Source organism: Aedes aegypti, chromosome 3, assembly GCF_002204515.2.
Source record: "Aedes aegypti strain LVP_AGWG chromosome 3, AaegL5.0 Primary Assembly, whole genome shotgun sequence".
Lineage (NCBI taxonomy): Eukaryota > Metazoa > Arthropoda > Insecta > Diptera > Culicidae > Aedes > Aedes aegypti.
The window spans coordinates 216,687,701-216,706,426 of NC_035109.1; the positions used below are offsets into that span (position 1 = coordinate 216,687,701).

At 35.4% G+C, this 18,726-nt stretch overlaps 2 protein-coding genes across 3 annotated transcripts; one reads left to right on the forward strand and one right to left on the reverse strand.

Moving 5' to 3' along the window:
• Positions 1-336: 336 nt before the first annotated feature.
• LOC5568018 (alcohol dehydrogenase class-3) lies at positions 337-13,729 on the reverse strand. The gene is made up of 3 exons (XM_021850755.1): positions 13,715-13,729; positions 13,392-13,466; positions 337-1,671 (listed from the first exon to the last, which is right to left on the reverse strand). Exons 1-3 carry the CDS (start codon positions 13,727-13,729, stop codon positions 559-561), a joined length of 1,203 nt encoding a protein of 400 aa, XP_021706447.1. The 3' UTR covers positions 337-558.
• On the forward strand, positions 13,662-14,749 carry LOC110678038. Of its 2 annotated transcripts, none has more exons than XM_021850469.1 (4): positions 13,662-13,779; positions 13,836-13,925; positions 14,370-14,460; positions 14,518-14,749. In XM_021850469.1, exons 1-4 carry the CDS (start codon positions 13,766-13,768, stop codon positions 14,665-14,667), a joined length of 345 nt encoding a protein of 114 aa, XP_021706161.1. In that variant the 5' UTR covers positions 13,662-13,765; the 3' UTR covers positions 14,668-14,749. The 2 variants fall into 2 exon arrangements, with proteins under 2 accessions (XP_021706161.1, XP_021706162.1); XM_021850470.1 differs by having other exon boundaries at positions 14,370-14,444.
• The last annotated feature ends 3,977 nt before the right edge of the window (positions 14,750-18,726 follow it).

Consider the following 18,726-nt stretch of genomic DNA (forward strand, 5'->3'; position numbering starts at 1 on the left):
TGCAGGAAGACGGCGTGTGGCGGCGAAGGATGAATCACAAGCTCGCTCAACTCTACGGCGAACCCAGTATCCTGAAGGTAGCTAAAGCTGGAAGGATATGCTAAGCAGGGAATTGTTGGTGAGAAGAAATAATAAAAAACAGAAGAGCACACGAACTTTTGGATTTGACAACTTTCAAAAACAAGCCACTTGCTACAGCACGAGTACTTGCTGTCGAAATTCTAGTGCGTAGAAATTGAGTAACAAATTAACCATCACATTCCGACGTTTCTTTCCAGGAAAGGTGAGAGCCGTAATACTGTATGAATATTTCAAATTTATTCAATGTTTTTCTAATCTTTGTTTATTCAGGTAAAATATTGAGCATGTCGATCCTAACGATAATCCCAAAAAAAGGTGAAAACAATTTTGTACTGCACATTTTTATTGCCTTGTTTTAGGTGATTCCAGCCTAAGGAACCATAAATTAACGTCAAAGCATGTATGACAACAGTGTAATTAAAACGAAAATTTATGCCACACGTTACATGCAGTCAAATTACTTTTTACAAATTCCATTTAAAATATTACAACTGATCGGATGCTTTTGCCTTCTTTCATAAGTTTGAACGCTTCGTTGATTTCATCAATTCGCAAGGTATGAGTAATAAATTCGTCCACCATTATTTCCTTGTTCATATATTTGGAAACAAGCTTTGGAACGCTTTCCACACTTTTCCATCCTCCAAAAGCAGTGCCCTTCCACGTTCTTCCGGCAATCAAATAAAACGGCCGTGTTGAGATTTCACGACCGGATTCTGCCACTCCAACGATGACCGAGACTCCCCATCCACGGCAGCAGGATTCAAGTGCTGCACGCATCGTCAATACATTACCTACGCATTCAAAGGTGTAATCTAAGCCTCCTTGCGTCTTTGCCATGAGCACCTGTTGAATGGGTTTATCATAATCATTGGGGTTCACAAACTCTGTACAGCCGAATTTTTCCGCAAGTTTGAATTTCTCAGGATTAATATCGACGCCAATGATTCTCGTTGCTCCAGCAGCCTTACAACCCATAGCTGCGGCTAATCCAACAGCTCCAAGACCCCAAACGGCACAGCTGCTTCCTTTTTCGACTTGGGCTGCATTCAGAGCTGCTCCATATCCGGTTGGAATGCCACATCCCAATAAGCAAACTTTTTCCAATGGAGCAGCTTCATCTATCTTACACAAATATATTTCTTCTACGACTGTGTACTCGGAAAACGTGGAAGTATGCATACAATGGTACACCGGTTGCCCCTTACAGGTGAAGCGAGCTGTACCATCTTGCATAACCCCTTTTCCGTGACTAGAACCAGTTTTCGTGCACAAATTTGTCTTGGGATTCTTGCAAGCTCTGCACTCGAAACACTGCGGAATGTACAATGGAATCACGTGGTCTCCCGATTTGAACTTCGTGACGCCATCTCCGACACTTTCCACAATTCCAGCTCCTTCGTGACCGAAAATGACCGGGAAGACAACATCTGGATCATATCCTGCAGTAAGATTCACGTCTGTATGACACACCCCAGTGGCCACGATTTTCACCCTAACTTCGCCTGTTTTTGGCGGAGCCACCTCGATGGTTTCCACTGAGAGTGGTTCGTTGGGTTTCCAAGCTACGACCGCTTGACACGTGATTATCTGTAAGGTAATTTGTATGTTGATAATAGGATGTTTTAGAATTTTGTGAATGTATCGATCGTCATGGAATGTTTCATAATATTTACATCAATACTCCTAGCATATAACTTGCCGAAGTTTACATGACTTAAAACGAAATAAAACCTTTCATAATAAAGAGAATGAAAGTTCCTAATAACGAGTTCCCTCAACTTTTAAAACCAATTCAAAGTATCTTCAAAACACTAACCTGTCCTGCAGTTCTGTTCATTGTTCAATGTACACTGACGGTTTAAGGTATGCCTACAATATTAAAGTATGGAACGGTTCACCTACGCTTTTGCGCAACATAATATAGAGCTGGAGATAACATAGGAATAACATAAATTCAACAAGTCATAGATAAACTCCTGCATTGTGATCTATGTTGAAAATGCATAATGTGATTATATACGTTCATCACTTGTTAGGTAACTTACATAGATACCAGAAACCAGATTTTGGGATTTTGAAATAGATAACACTTGTTTTCTTCTTGGTTTTGGCATTACATCTGCACTGAGTTTAATTCTTCTCCTCAGCCAATAGTTCCAAGAGCACTTTCACAGTTATGAGCTGAATCATTTCTCGCGTTCAGTATCATAAGGGCGTAACTGCAGTGATCGATTTCTCTTAATCGATTTACTCTTCGACTAATTACTTGGTCGGGTGACTGTTTTCGACTGTTATTTTTGACTCAGTAGACAGTATTCATCGGCTATAATCATACTAAACCGTAGAATGTTTCGAAAATCGATTTAATTTCATGTAATAATACAAAGATAAAATCGACGAAGAGGAATCGCAGATACGCCGGTATGATACTCAACGCCAGATTTAATAACATACAATTATTTTTTGAGGATGTCTATTTATTTATTTATTTCGTCAACCGACGTAGACTAGTACATTTTACATATACGTATTTTTGTTTTATTTCTTAATACTAAAATTATGAAATTTATAAAAAAATATTGAAAAAGAAAGTGTAGTATAAGTAATGTTAATTTCATTTTGTTTTATTTTATGCGTTGCGATTTCTAATGGATTTGAAGTATGTTTTCATATTTTGCCGAGACATGGTAAAGTCAATAGTTTCGCAATGTTGATTGTAAATGGCCATCATTTGATTTAGAGGCCCCTTTTTAGCATAATTTGTTCGATGATGATTTGTCAAGAATAAGTTACGATTTCGTAGTTGCCTAGAAGGAGCGTAGAAATTTAATTTTCATAAGATTTCTGTAGAATCAATACGTTGAGAAACGATATCATTTACAAATGAAACTCTTGCGATTTCACGTTGCTCTTTCAAAGTTTGTATGTCAATAAGCATGCAGCGTGCTTTGTAGGGTGGAAGTGGAAATGATGTCCAACCTAATTTACGAAGAGCATATAGTAGAAATTGTTTTTGTACAGATTCTAATCTTTCTTCGTGTGTGATTGAGAAAGGAGACCATACAATGCTGCAGTATTCCATGATTGATCTTACATATGCAATATATAGAGTTTTAATTGTGTATGGGTCATGAAAGTTGTAGCAGAAGTGTTTTATGAACCCTAGCATGTTATTAGCCCTGTGAATTATTGTATTGTAGTGGTCTACGAAAGAAAGCTTAGAGTCTAAGATTACTCCTAAGTCCCTTACTCTTTCACATTTTTCCACATTTTGATTTCTCAATGAAATTGAAATTCGTGGTGTTGTTCTTTTTCTGCTAAATGATATTAGGTTGCATTTTTTTACATTCAGTTCTAATAGGCTTTTTTTGCACCATATGTAGAGTTTTTCTATTTCATTGCGGAATACATTGATGTCTTCTTCATTTCTTATTTCCAGGTAGAGCTTCATGTCATCGGCATAAATTAACATTTTGAGTTTATTGGAAATGAAGGAAATGTCGTTTACATACATAATAAAAAGAAGAGGTCCCAAATGAGAGCCTTGAGGGACACCCGAAGTGACTTGAATTGGTTTTGATTTGTTTCCTTTGAATTTTGTTATTTGTTGGCGGTCAGTTAAATACGATTCAAGCCATTTCAGCAGTCTTGGCTCGATTCCATTTTTTTTAGTTTGAAAAGTAGCATTGGTATGTCTATGCGATCAAATGCCTTGCTAAAGTCCGTATAAAGAGCTTGTACGTGGTTTCCATTGTCCATTGCATTCAATGAATAGTCAACAAATTGAAGTAAATTTGTTGAGGTCAAGCGACCTTTAAAGAAGCCATGTTGTGTGTCAGTAATTCTATTTTTGATTTATGTCAGATTTTCGGCTAGATTTAAAGATAGGCACTAAAAAGGAGCTTTTCTAATTTTGTTATATGTGTATCATGTCACATTTTCTGATATGTTATGCTAATAGAGGGGGTCTTTTCGGATTTCTCAAATTGGTGGACCCCTCGTACGCCAGCTAGCTAAACAGATTGCGAGCCCATTTTTGATAAATTTTGGGTATTTCTACACGTGATATGTCTCATATTTTCCGTGGAACACATAGCAAACTTAGTGGTGTCGTATAGAGAAAGGATATAGCTTCATTTGAAGTTAAAAAAAATTTTGGCCATCTTGAATTTTGTTAGAAAAATCGTTTTTTTTTCACCATTTGCGCACCACTCGTTTTGAATTCTGAGATCACCATCAGAAAGCTGAGGAAAAATTGTGTAAGATAGGCTACAAAAATTAGGTTAGCAATGGTATTTACCCTATGAAATGAACTATTTTCTAAATCATCGTTGTTGTTTTATTCGCTTTATTTGAAATAAATACAGGTTATTAGATAAGAATTTTCTTTTATAATACAATTTTTGATAACTGAATAATGCTTCGACATATCTTTGAGTTCAGGAATAATAATTAAACAATTTCAATAAATGAAAAGCGTTTAAAAACATTGATTGAAATAAACATTTTTTTACCATATGCATTGCTGTTTACTGAATTAAGTTAATTAAGTTTTAACGTAATGCATTACCAAAAGTGCATCAATTTAGAATGGAAATCTTAAGTTTTTGAGCAAAAAAATCCTTGATTTTCTGAGCCATAAAGTATTGTTTTTACTACTGCCCAACATACATGTGAAAATAGCGAAACTGAAAGATGAGAAGCAGGCTTCGTTCTAATGTGGACGAAATGTCGAAACGCAAGTGTATAATTTTGAGGTTGGAAAATCCGGCAGCCATCTCGGATTTCGACGCCATCTTGGTTTTTAGCAGTTGAATGATTTTTTGCCATCTCAGCGCTCATAATGTTGAATTATGAGGCCTCCGCTAAAAAAAAACAATCAGATTCTTTCTTTCTTATCATATCTCAGCTGTTCAACTGGTTGCTCATTTCTATCAATTGTTTTGGACCAAATAAATGAAAGAAATCATGCTATTTTTCAACTCGAAGATATGCATAAGAATCATCAAAGTAGCAAATAAGCGTTAAAACATCCTATTTGATAATTTGTTTTAAAAGCTAGTTAAGCTGAGGGGCTGGCTCTGTTCCAGTAGGGACGTAACGTCAGGAAACAGAAGAACAAGAAGAAGAGTAAGTGTAACGGTAGCATTAAAATTCAACATGTTGAATGCTAAAGCCAAGTACGGACCTGAAACGTAAACCACTTAAGTAAAATTTCTCCTTTTACCAAAGTAATTTTGACAGCTGATTCAGTATGAGCGAAATGTCACTTTTACTCGCGGAATAATTGAGCGGCACATTTTTCCGTTCGGAAAATTGACAGCTCCCTTTGATTGGTACGGCAGGCGTTACCGACGTTATGAAATCAGCTACATTTATCATCAGCGTACAGCTAAAGCCTAGTATCCACATCCTAAAGCCTAGTATCCACATCCTAAGTAGAGCGGTCAAATACAATTTGTTGCTAATTACCAAAGTAATTTTGACAGCTGATCCAGAATGAGCGAAGTGTCACTTTTACTTGCGGAATAATTGAGCGGCACATTTCTCCGTACGGATTAGTGACAGCTCCATTTGATTTGTACGGCAGGCGTTACCAATGTTACGAAATCAGCTCTACTTGTCAACGGGATACAGCTTAAGTAATTTGGACAGCTGAAGTATTTCTTGGCCATTACTTGCCCTATCCTTTTGCACAGTACTTACGAAGTGGATACTACCCATAAGTAGAGCGGTTAAGTACAATTTGTTGCCAATTACCAAAGTAATTTTGACAGCTGATCCAGAATGAGCGAAGTGTCACTTTTACTTGCGGAATAATAAAGCGGCACATTTTTCCGTACGGATTAGTGACAGCTCCATTTGATTTGTAAGGCAGGCGTTACCAATGTTACGAAAGAGCTGATTGTCATTTGGATACAGCTCAAGTAGGGTAGGGTAACCAATATATTTGGACCCCCTGGGCCATTTTCTTGCAAATCTCCCAGTTTAAATCAAAAGTCCAACTAAATTCGCATGTCATTTAAAAAGATAGGACTACTCCGCACTTGCATCGACCGTTTGTACACAGAAAATGTGTTTATTTTATCTGAAATTAATTTAATTCAATCGGTTCACCCATGCAACCGTTACAATACGTTACACACAGAAAGTGAAGCCGTCTGAAATTTTTCAAATGTAAACAAAAACGTTTTTAAAATTTCTGGACTAAAAGCATAAAATTTCTTCGGTTTTCCATTGTTAATCGATTGCCCATAGTCTAGGGCAAGCATATTATACAACCAGTGTCGTAAACTTTGTCGCCAATCGATAAAAAAATGCCGGGGATCCGAAATATGTACTTTGAGGGTCCAACATGTATTGGTTTGTCCAAAATAATGAAAAACAGTGCTTCACAATTCAATTATTTTAGACGTTTTTTTAATTTACATGACCGTGTGGGCATTTTTTTATCTCGTAGAGGAAGTTTTTCTTCGTATGTAGGGTTCTTTGTCTTGGCTGCGCTGTGCAATTAATTAATTGGGACGAACAACTACAATCACTTCTTTAAGGGGTCCAAAATACGACCGTTACCCTAATTTGGACAGCTGAAGTATTTCTTGGCCATTACTTGTCCTATCCTTTTGCACAGTGCTTACGAAGTGGATACTACCGTAATCCGGGGGCAAATTGATCACTGGGGTGAATTTGAGCAGGTCGGTACCAAATAGCATTTACTTTCACGGATGCTTAATACTTCTTTGTCATAACAGACATTCCTTGTTTTCTAGTTCATAGATGTCTAATGATGATTTTAAACTATTTCATTTTTATTAAAGTCAGTTTAGCATAGAAATATTCACAGTTTTTTAAGGTGTTAGCAATACTGTTGGAAATGTCGGTACTAAACAATCCCCTGGTACTAAGCCTGCATGTAAACTTTGAGTGTTGAAAATGTTGTGTAAGCTTCAGTGTGAATTGCTGAACTCATTTTTGAAATCGTACAGCATTACAAGAATAGTTGTTTGTCCATAAAACCGTTTATTGTTGAATAACGTGCTTATTTCAAGGGAAATTGCATACAGTTAGGCGTATTGTGCCGATTTACAAACTTTAATTTTGCAATAAAATGATGATATACACGAGTTGTATAAATTTTGACATCATTTTCAGATTCAGGAGACCCAAATTTAGTAGATAGGAAAATTTTACATTCTAAAATATGATTTATTATATAGTGATCAATATCGCCCCAATGTGCCATTTTCAATTTTTGATATTAAAACTAATTTTATGAAATGTTAAATTTTATTTCATAAAAAATCGATTACATAAACTGATAGATCAATGAAGTACTGATTTTACCGAAATAAATTTAACAATTCTCGAAAACTTGTTAAAATAGTCTCAAGTCAAAAAAGTGAATGAATTTACTTTCTTGATCCTACGTGTGTCGCAGGCGAAATTCCACATGTTCCGCTCCTACCCAACTAGATTTTTCACTTTTAGAACGTTTAATTTCCGGATTTACAAAACGACGAAAGTAAGATTTTCAACTTTCGCAACCTAACCACTACTTTCGCCGCCCCGCTGTATAGAGAGACAAAGTGACTTAACCTCGAATCAAAACAAAACACTACTTGAGCCGATTTTACACTGGTAGAAAAACGTCGAAAGTAACTGTATGAAACGGCTTATCATTTTGTTATAATTATTTTTGTTGAAAATAATAGAAACTATCTAGTTTTTGAACGTGATCTGATTGTATGCAAAATTTGAGCGATGTACACGGCGAAAAAATGTTAAAAAGGTGATTCATTTTAAAACAGTTTTAGAAGACAGGTTGTGATTCTTCTCAATTAGTTTTCTCAAAACCGTATGAAAGTTACTTACGTCGATTTGAAAAAGTAATCGAGAATTTTTGAATTCCAAAGGAAAACATGACAAAAAGTTGTGAAATAGTGATCAATTTGCCCCCGTATTACGGTATCCTTAACACTTCAGTCATCGCGCTGTTGTATTTTGTACAACAATGGTGAAAAAACCTCGCTTGCCGTACACAGCATCAGCGTGATAGTTCGGACGGCGTCAAACCGCGCAACGACTGAAAGGTTAAAGTAATTTCGGTAGCGGAATCATTCCTTGACCGTTTCTTGTCCTATCCTTTTGCACAGTACTTATGATCAGCGTACCGGCCATAACAAGGTGAAAACTCATTCTACTACTTAAAACCAAAATGGCGTCAAAATCCAAGATAGCCACCAGATTTTTTCACTCAAAATAATACTCATCTAAATCAAATAAAACACCAACGATTGAAAACTTGTTTCTTTGTTGTACAAACATATAATGTTTGCATTGATTGCACTCGCCATATACGTAAAAACCGTGGAACATGATTTAGAAAATCGTTTATTTCATAGGATTGCTCACCTAATTTTTGTAGCCTATCTTTCGCAATTTTTCCTCAGCTTTCTGATGGTGATCTCAGAATTCAAAAGCGCTAATGGCGAAAAATCGAGTTTTATAATAAAATTCATTTTTTTTAACTTCAAATGAAAGCTGTATCCTTTCTCTATACGATGCCACTAACTTTGTTATGTGTTCCAAGGGAAATATGAGACATATCACGTGAAGAAATTCCATCGATGGGGGTCAATGGGTCTAGGGGGTGAGATTGGGTCAAAACGGAAAATTATGATTTATCCACGTTTGAAACCATGGGTAGGACAAGCCTTGGTAAACAGTTTGTGCACTTAACTGTTAAAGAAAATTTTAATCCTATGAAGGCTGGAAATCAAAAGTTTCTATATTTTTGAGGAGCTCAAACGCAAAAAAAAGGATATTAAAAAAAAGGATAGTGATGTTTTGGTCGGTATTGAGTTGAGTTAAGTTGAGGGAATTCAATTTTTTCAAGCGTTCTAACAATATTTTAGGTGATTTTTTCGCGCAACAAAAAAAACAGCACAATTCTTAGAAGACTGGCTTGTTTTCTTGACTCCAATACAATACGTATAGAATGAAAAATTGCTGAAAAAACTTTAAAGTAGGTTTACTTAAAACTAAGTTTTTGCCTGACACCCCATTTGCAGACATTTCTCTATGATCTAAAACTGTTTTTGAGAGTCCGCGCGACATTACGACAACTATTACTGTATAGGTTTTTTTTTATAATTTTCTATAAAAATTTCAACAAAAAATTGAGTCTGGTATTTACCGAAATGTTCAGATTTTCCATTTCATGATTGTTTTCCAAGGAATGTCTACACGAATTTTGTGTAGTATACTCAAAAAATTAACCTGTATTTTCCCAAGTAGAACCACTGAAATGAAATTTCTCCAAAGATTATTTCAATATTCCTCCAAATTTTGTTGAGTAGTTTTTCCAGAAAGTCCTAGCTTCTTGATTGTATCCTGTGATTTATTCATCGATTTCCCTGGGACATCCTTCAAGATTCCCGGTCAAAACGTCTTTTAAAATTCAATCAATAAGTACTCTAGAAATTTGGTATAACTTGTCTATAACGGATCCAGGATTTATATAAGATTTTAACTTGGGATTTCTCTAAAGATACTTTAAACAGATTCCTTATAATGCTGTCGTATTAACTGGAGTGAAAACTCAAATAAGCCCTCGAAGATTGCATCCTTTATTAAGAAACCTAAAAAAAAGTTTAAACAAACTGCATGAGTAATGCTTGGAAGACATTTTGGAGAAATTCTTAGAAGAAATAGATTTGTTTGAAGAACACCTCAAGGAATTTTGGATTTCTGGCAAGAAATCAACATGAACAGGCGTATGAATTATTGCAGGGATCCTAGAAAAAACCCTTGTGGAATCCTCAAATGAAATTCAGTAGAAATATTTGGATTTTCTAAAGTAACAGTTGGAGAATTCGGTTGAATGATAAGTGAAAAACATGTATGATTTAAAGTAATACTAGAGGAATTCACCAAAGGTAGTAGCTTTAGAAATCTCAAAGATTCTAGAGTAATTCTTCTAAGCATCCTTTGGAGAAATCGCTGGATGCATTTGTGGGATAATTGATAGAGAAATTTATAGAAGAATTTTTGAAGAGATCCCGGTAGGAGACCCTGAAGTATTCTTAATAAAATCACATTGATAAATCCTGAAGCTTTTTCTCGAGGAATCTGAGATGAAATACTTGAAGAGCCTGTTGAACCCATTATAGTTTTTGGAGGCTTATTTAGACCCAATACAGTTTTGCATCAGAATGCAATAAAAGCAGAATAAGTGAAAAATAGGTATTTCAGAGGATTCTACCCCATTAGCCCGAAAACCATTTCCAAGAATGACATCACCCCGAATACACCATTACCCAGAATTTTGGTGATGAAATCTAGTTTGGGGGTGTATCTTAAGCATCCATCAATTACGCCTATTAACCTAACTAATTCAAACAATTGTCAGATTCAAATTCACAGTAAATTTTCCTACATTCACAGTTAAGTTTGTCTTACCTTTTTATTACAGGTTTCACGAAATTGAATCTTAATTTCATTCACTAATCCTATAATATTCTTGCTTACTTTACTGAGCATTGATTTTAAAAGAATGTTTTTTTTTTATAATGATGCATATCATACAGAAATACGTTCCAATTTTGGAAAAAAATATAGTCAATCAAATAATGTTTTAGTACCTACTTAGCAAAAATGGAATTGGAGCGGAGAATTGGACCGTTTAAAGTGATGAATTTTTCTTAAGCTGTTCTTGTGTTGTTTTATTCGGCAGCTCACGAAAGACGATAATTACGTAAGCTTATATTTCATTTAATGATTAAACCCATTTTATATAATATTTTTGTGAAAGATGAGATTCACATGGAAGATTATAGTTCAAGGAATACGTTGAGTACATTGAAGTTAACTCTTGTTCCGTAGATTCAACAAGGACTATAAGTAAGTGCTGCCGAAAATACCCTCAGGGTGCCGAAGCCATCATTTACCCTATTTGTCAATCAATGATGATTTATCATTCTTTAAGAATTGGGGTCATTCTTTTGGGCCATTCATTGTATTTCAGCTTTGAAATTCATTACAAATGCATGCTAACTATAGATTACTTTTCAGTTTCGGCCAAACGGCATTCGGCCGAATGACCCTTTCGGCCAAACGATATGCGGCCAAACGATATACATCATGTGAAAACAATAGAATAGCCGCTATTTTTTTAAATCTGGGTTAATTTATATCAAACTGCAAAAAAAATCTGGACCAATTTACAACAAACTGCAAAAAAGTCTAAATACTAACTGAAAATAGTTTACTAACTTTCCAGGTACACATTTAGTTCCATTTTCATATATTATACCAAATAGTTGCACTTATTATTGAATATTCGTAAAATACATGTTTTCTAAATTGTAGAAGAAAGAATGGATTTTTTTGCGTGTCCGAAAACACACTTAAATGATTTCACGGATTCCTGTGAAATCGCAACAGCTGAACAGTTCGGTGAAATAAATTAACGGAGTACGGTAAATTTTTACAGTGTTCGGTAAAAATTCACCGGAATTCGTGAAATTCCGACGAAATTAGGTGCTTTATTTCACCGAACTGTTCAGCTGTTGAGGTAACGGTGAAATTCACCGATTTACAGCTTCGTGTGTATGTTTCCATCGCAGTTTTGTATATGTAATTCACATCGGTACTATTCGGTTGATAGATATTTTGGCATAAAATTTCTCTGTAATAAAAGCCCAATTACCGACGCACATCCCCTGAAAAAATCGGTCGAGTATGGTCCACGCGGAACCGGTTCCCGGAGTCTCGGCTAATCTGGACAATTGGATGAAATTATTCGTGTTTATGATCCAAAACCAGATGAATTGTGTTCAATAATTTACGATTTTTTATATTTGGATGTATGTTGCCAAAAGGATCAATGGATGGTTATTCTGGTCCTTCTGGCCACCGGGAAACCCGTACTATAAGACCAATAAGTTTTAGCACCAAAAGTAGGAATGCGACGGCTCAATCTTCGTGATTTTAACTCCCTGTGACTCTGCTAGTTCAGTTATCAATAAATGAGCACTTTGGTTCTTCTGGACAGTGTTGCATTTGAACGCGTTCCGTTTGCGTTCCAGTTCAAATTTTTGAACGAGAGATCAAGTAGGCTTGAACATTGATCAGTTCAAAAATTTTAACCCAAAAGTGCTGAAAAATGAACGCGAAAGGAAAATTGTTTCCATTGTAGATGTGCTTTAATTTCAAAGCAGAAAGATTCAACAAAATATGTCAACGAACATTTAAGGTTCCATACATTGTGCGTTATATGAATTTAATGTAGCTTGGAGTAGTGTTTTTATGTTTTGTGCTTCACTGTGCATTTTGAAATGGCCCGTTCATGAGCAGCGTCAGAATTTTGAACGAGAGTTCAATGTTTACTGCGTTCACGTGCAAAGTTAGAACGCGTTCAGTTCACTTTTGGCTCGCGTTCGGTTCAAAATGCATCACTGCTTCTGGACCACCGAAATAACCCAGGAATGATCACCGGAGATACCGAATGGTGCCGATGTGAATTACATATACAAAATTACGATAGAAACTTACTTTTCGGATGTTCCGGGTATGAATAACTAAGTGATTCGAGAATCTCTACTCACGTGAATAGCTATTCAAAAATATAAGGACGGTTCAGATTACTTGTTTAGTTACGGAACTACAGGTTGTCAAAGTATGGGTCTCTAAAGGGACTTTTTTCAGATGTAGCAGATTCCCGGTGGCCACAGTAGCCAAATCCGGATCTCCGGGAGAGTTTTTGAAACTAAACATGTGTGCCTTTCATTTAAGCCCAACAGAACTAAATTCGGTCAACACACTGATTATTGCGAGCTGTTTGAATTTTTGGGTCGAAAAACCTAAGTCACAATTTGTAACTTTTTGTTAGGTCCTTAGTCTCTAACAAAAAGATACAAATTGTGACTTAGGTTTTTCGGCCCAAAAATTCAAACAGCTCGCAAAAATCAATGCATAATGTGCCACATTTTTTTTGTAGCGCCGCTCCTCGCTGAAAGCTCCTTTTAGCACAAATGTTTTCAAAACTTAGGAAAAGTCAGAAAATTTCAGATTTTTTTCTACGGATTTACAGCTCACAGCGTCGATTGGCCAAAAAATACCCCAATGCACAAGAAAGGTTGAGAAAACTCACCATGTGACATGTTGTCAACAAAATGTTGATAAAAACTCAACTTAGTTTTACCAAATTAGGATGATAGTGTTGCCCAACACAGAAAACCTTGATATAAGAAATTAATGAAATGTTTAAAATTATACTAATAAAGGAATACAGAAAAAAAACTCACTTGAACCCTTTCATAAATCAAGAACTGCGACTGAAAATGTTGAAACTGTAACAGTAATAGCAGGAAATGCCCATTCTACACGCTTAAAACACGTTGATAAAAAATAATGTGTCAGTTCCGCTCAATATTTCATTCAACAAGCCGTTGTCTCTGGAATCAGTTTCTATAATTCGTCGACTGTGTAATTAACCGACCGCCGCAAATAAGGTGCTGAAATAATCGTTATTTTCAATCTTCGGTTGGCTCCCGTATAAAACCCCTTCAGATGGTGACTAAGCTCATTACAACCGTTGAAATGGGTCGTTTAAGTTTCTGCTTTGCACTGTTCTCTGTGGCATTGATGTTACTGGATTTTACAAGCGCAACAACACCAGATGCTACCCAGAGGGTAATTTCATTGAACAATAGACAGTTTCTCTTTTGTTACTGCTTTTTTTTTTACAGTTTAAGAGGAGCCCCCAAATGCCACAGATGCCGCCACCACCATCTCCTCCGGAAGGATTTCCAAGTCCACCGGCCATGCCGTTCCGAAGGGTAAGCACTAGGGTGATTCACAGAACAAACAAGTTTGAATATGCTATCTCCCATATCTTCCTTAAAATTTGTATGATAAACATAGATTTCTGTAAAAATTTCAGGAATTTTGGTGAGTGTTTAAAGGTGGCCCAAAAATGGTGAATGTTTATATTGAATATCATATAGAAAAATATAACTTAAATTTATGAATTATTATATTTTGTTTGAAGATCAAATGTAGAAGTTGTTTAGAACATTGTTTTAAATCTTTCGATAGTAACTTCCATACGTCGCCACCATGGGCCACCTTTAAATTATAACCAACATGGTTGAAAATTTCGTAGTACTTTATATTGTATATGAGAATTGTAAAAAAGATAATGAGGGATTGGATTTTCATTTTTTTAACTTTATTATTTATGTGCGTAAATTAAGCTTAAAAGTTAAACCATCAAATTTCAGGTTATTAGACAACTACCGGAAGAGGTTCCAGAAGGTCCACCGAAGGAATCTACATCCGCAAACGTACATTCAGTGGTCTGAAGTCAAACCAGTAACATCTATGAAAACGTAATTACAAATCCCAACACACAATTTCTCTGTTTTTCAGCACCCTCAGACTAGTATCCAACATCACCACGCGCAAGGAAGTGACCAGATGGGGCATAACTTACAATATCACAGCAGCCAAACGATGAATGCGCGTTCGAAGCGGGAAGCTCGTGGCACTGGTGGAAAATTTCCAAATCGAGGAGGATAAGTTTGGAAAAATACAGTATAATTTTATTATATTAATTTCTACGATAGACATATCAACCAAATAAAGCTAGCAATCAATCAAAGATTTATTGTTTACTAGTGGTCCCGGCAAACTTCGTCTTGCCATCAAGTAGACTGTTGAAACACGCTATGAATCGTCCCATACAAAATGACAGTTCCGTTCACTCTCATTTTTCCGACTTTCCCGGTGAATATCACAAACATGTCGAAACCCTTGACGAACAAAATGAAGAAAGAATTTATACAAATCCGTTGACCCGTTCGTAAGCCATTTCGTGACATACAAACACCACTCCACTATTGACCAAACTATTGACTATTGACTATTCCACCACACAGATACTATTGCAAAACTGGTACTACACGTACACTAATACAAACAAACTTGTTAGCTGCAAGAATTAATTAATTTCAAAATTGTTTTCCATCAATCAAAAATCCATTGTATCTCTGTCTAAAATCGAATACTATAGTATATATAGTATATATAGTATATATAGTATATATAATATATTAGTTTTTTCAACACATGGTGAGCACTTGAGTGCTAATTGAGTGGACCACACAGATATAAAGCACATGGTACACTTTTAAAGGGGTGGGGTAAATGGATCAAGTATTATTATCATTCATTGGCAGACTACTTACGAGAATTTGAATAAGTTTCAATATCCGCAAATGTTGTTTTCCTTTACCTTTTTTCATTCCTAGCTTAAATTTGTTAAAGTGACCACAGAAAATTTGAAATAATCCTCCTAAAAAAAAAAAATTCAATCTCTCTGGTATAAAAAAATAAAAAATAAAAAAGAGTGAACATTGAGCTTGAGCTTGAGCTTGATTGGCCGCCCGTGGATGCTACTCCAGTATCGCCAGATCAGCTGCACTTACACAAGGAACCAACCGAATGACTGCTTGGGACTAACAGGCATCCTCAGTGTATAAGTGCTGGTGATCTTCTATTTTTAGGCAACAATGGCACCTGCCACGTCAGAATGCAGACCAATGAGGGGAAGGGGGAGGAATTGATGATGCATTGAACTGGCTCCCACATAGACCGTATATTCCACTGCATCTACGCCAGTTCATGCGGGAGTGTATGGATTGGGGGAAAGGCATGGCAGAGAGGTTTGCTTTTGTGGTTAGCAGACTGCCTATGTATCAGGCGTAAGAAAGGCGTGCGCGTGGAAGTAGGAAGCGTTAGGGAAACGGTTTCTTGTCCGTCTCTGGTTCTAGCGTTTGCTATGAACGAATAGTTTTGAGTGTGATATATTTAGAATGGAAGATAGAAGCAAGTGAGAGATATACAACTACAAAGTACGAGGAAAGGGACGGGCCTGGGATTGAACCCATGACCTTCTGCATATGAAGCAGAAGCGGTAGCCATCAGACCACCAACCCCGTCAAACGTGAATATAGAATATTTTGTGTATAGTATATTTAGACCATTGCATTTGTACGGTTATTTCTCTTCTCTGTGAGTAATTTATTTATGTTTCTCAAAAAAATCTGTCGGCTTAAATTTTTGGTTGGCTTTAAAATAAAAAAGTTTATAAAATTAAGCAAAAGTTCATGTGGAAGTTATTCTAGACAAATCGTAAGAAGTTCAATTATTTTTTGCCAACATTTGAGGTGAAGATTAAAGTCGAAATACGCGTATCTGTCAAAGGATACAGACTCTAGTGGAATTAAATGGTATAGTACTAAATTCGGTTTTTCATTTACTTATAGGTATTCCACTAAATAGCTGGAGTATCTATTATCATGAGTTCTTATTTCAAACGGGTGTTTGGTTCTCCAGATTTGTGCTCTTGAAAATTTAAATATGGGCTTTGATGCATCTTCATTTCCATCAGTTTTTTTCGAACACTAAAATAAAAACTATCAAATAGAAAACATGAAAACTGAAAACCATGAATGAACAATAGCCCTACCAAATTATGAAATAAATCCCTCAGAAGATCTTTTATATTGTATTGCATATAAACTTTCTCAAAAAAAAAAAAAATCGTCGAAAATATATGCATTTTTCAATAAGTGTTTGATGGCGGAAAACAACTAATAAAAATCAAAATTATAGGTATGATTTTAACAGCAAATTGTGCGATGGTTTTTATTTGAATGTAGATGGTCGATTCTTTATTGAAATAGAGCTTCCCGGGGAATACGGAAATCAGGGAAACAGAAAATCATTTCCCGGAAAACGGGTATCCCGGGAAATGTTCCCGGGATTGGAAACTCTAATAGGTAAGTTCGAATATACGAGAATTTGAAAATAAAAATATTTTTCAACATATCTGGACGCTATATAGTTGCACAAGTTCAAATACCTGATTTTTTTAACTTAAATGCGTTAACCTTATTGAATGAACACTTATTGCTGCAGGTACGTCAAATAATTAAAGGACAGCTTCTTTATAATGTACAAAAAGCATCCAATCATGCCCCGCGGAACTATCATGCTTCAACGCACTTTCAAGACTAAGGAGTTGATTGAAGAAGATTTTTTGCTTTAGTTTGTCTAAACAGTTGAGAGCATCAAACCGTATTAAAAACAGCAATGCAATACCAAAAAATGGTCACTTGAAAATCGCACAAAATTGCAACGGAAACAGCGAAAAACGTTTTTATACAATCGTTTGAAGAGAAATTGTGCATGTTTCATGTTGACGCATAATCCCAACAGAAATAGTCATCTTGTTTTTTTTTTTACCGCCATCTAGATTTAGAAAATTTGCAAAAATCGACACGGCCTAATATTTCATCTACACGGTTACTGTCCTACATTTGCAAATAAAACAGCTGTGTGTTTTCAGTTTTTTGTCGATTTGTCAAAATTAACGGCTTTTCATTTTTGTCATTTGGTACGTTTTTACTTGCGCCTTAACCAGTGGTTGTAAGAATTGAATATAATTTTGCATAAAAATTTTACGAACAAATGTAAGGATACCATACAGTTTTTTTAGTCATATTAAAACGCTTCATTTCGTGCATAGAAATCATAAATTCAAAAGATCAATTGTAAGGATCTCATACAGATTTGGTAATAGGCCTTGTTTTTAAAGTAGGGTATTTTCTTTCTCATTAGAAATTGAACAAACTAATTTCAATATTTTTTTTATTTAAAACTATATAACAGTATATACAATAGGCTTTTCATGCTACTTCAATGCATATAAATTCAATTGAATAAACTAAATGATAACGATATAGACTAACTTAAGTTCGGTAAGTACATGAGTAGTTTGTTTTTGTCGTGTAGACGTTTTTTTTTGTTTGCTGCGCTGCATCACAGCAACCTAGTGTGGGAGTATATTTACAGTTGGCTGTGACATGTTCTGTCTGTTTTACAGTTATGCTATTTCTAGTTCGCTAAATTATGTCATTCTGTCTTTATTGTTTCGCTATAATTTTGTTATTTCTCTCCTATTTTTCTTTTTCGCTGCACTGTTTGGTATGTTGATAGAGCTGATGAGAAACAGAATTCGAATAATCTGAACAACTTCTTGTTATTCAATGCTATGTGGAACCTAATCATTTCGATAAACTTCGATATAAAATTGTGGATTTATCATTTAATAACACTCGTAAGAAATTGGTCATTTGCTGATTCCCTTCCATTTATTGTGACTACTCGTTTTCTGTGTACGCTCTTTGTTTTTCGGTAGTCAGCCACATTTTACTTCCTTCGATTATGTCTTAATTTAAATCTTAAGAAGAGTTTTTGTTTTGTTTACAACGATGGATTGAACTGTTTTGAGAATTGTTTCATTATATTTAAAGGTTTTCGTAAGTTATTTCTAAATAAATGGAATAGATGTTTTTAGTAGGAAAATGGGGTCGACTATATTTCTACTTGAAGGTTTATAAAAACAGCTAAACGGAGCGTTTGTTTTAAAAACTACTTCGTGTTTGAATCTTCTCGTTGATTTTAGAATCATGATGTTTTTCTTCGAAAATGTAAACGAGTTTCACATGGTTAATTTTGTATAACAAACGTCCGAACTGATGTCTACTATTCACTTTTCTACTCAGTTAAGGT

What these genes read in the sequence shown, in the direction of transcription:
- LOC5568018 (XM_021850755.1), bottom strand. An exon ending in TGATTTATGAAAGGGTTCAA is followed by an intron (nt 1,672 to 13,391) that starts GTGAGTTTTTTT and finishes ATTACCTTACAG; the next exon opens with ATAATCACGTGTCAAGCGGT.
- LOC110678038 (XM_021850469.1), top strand. An exon ending in CGGCCATGCCGTTCCGAAGG is followed by an intron (nt 13,926 to 14,369) that starts GTAAGCACTAGG and finishes ATCAAATTTCAG; the next exon opens with GTTATTAGACAACTACCGGA. An exon ending in AGTGGTCTGAAGTCAAACCA is followed by an intron (nt 14,461 to 14,517) that starts GTAACATCTATG and finishes TCTGTTTTTCAG; the next exon opens with CACCCTCAGACTAGTATCCA.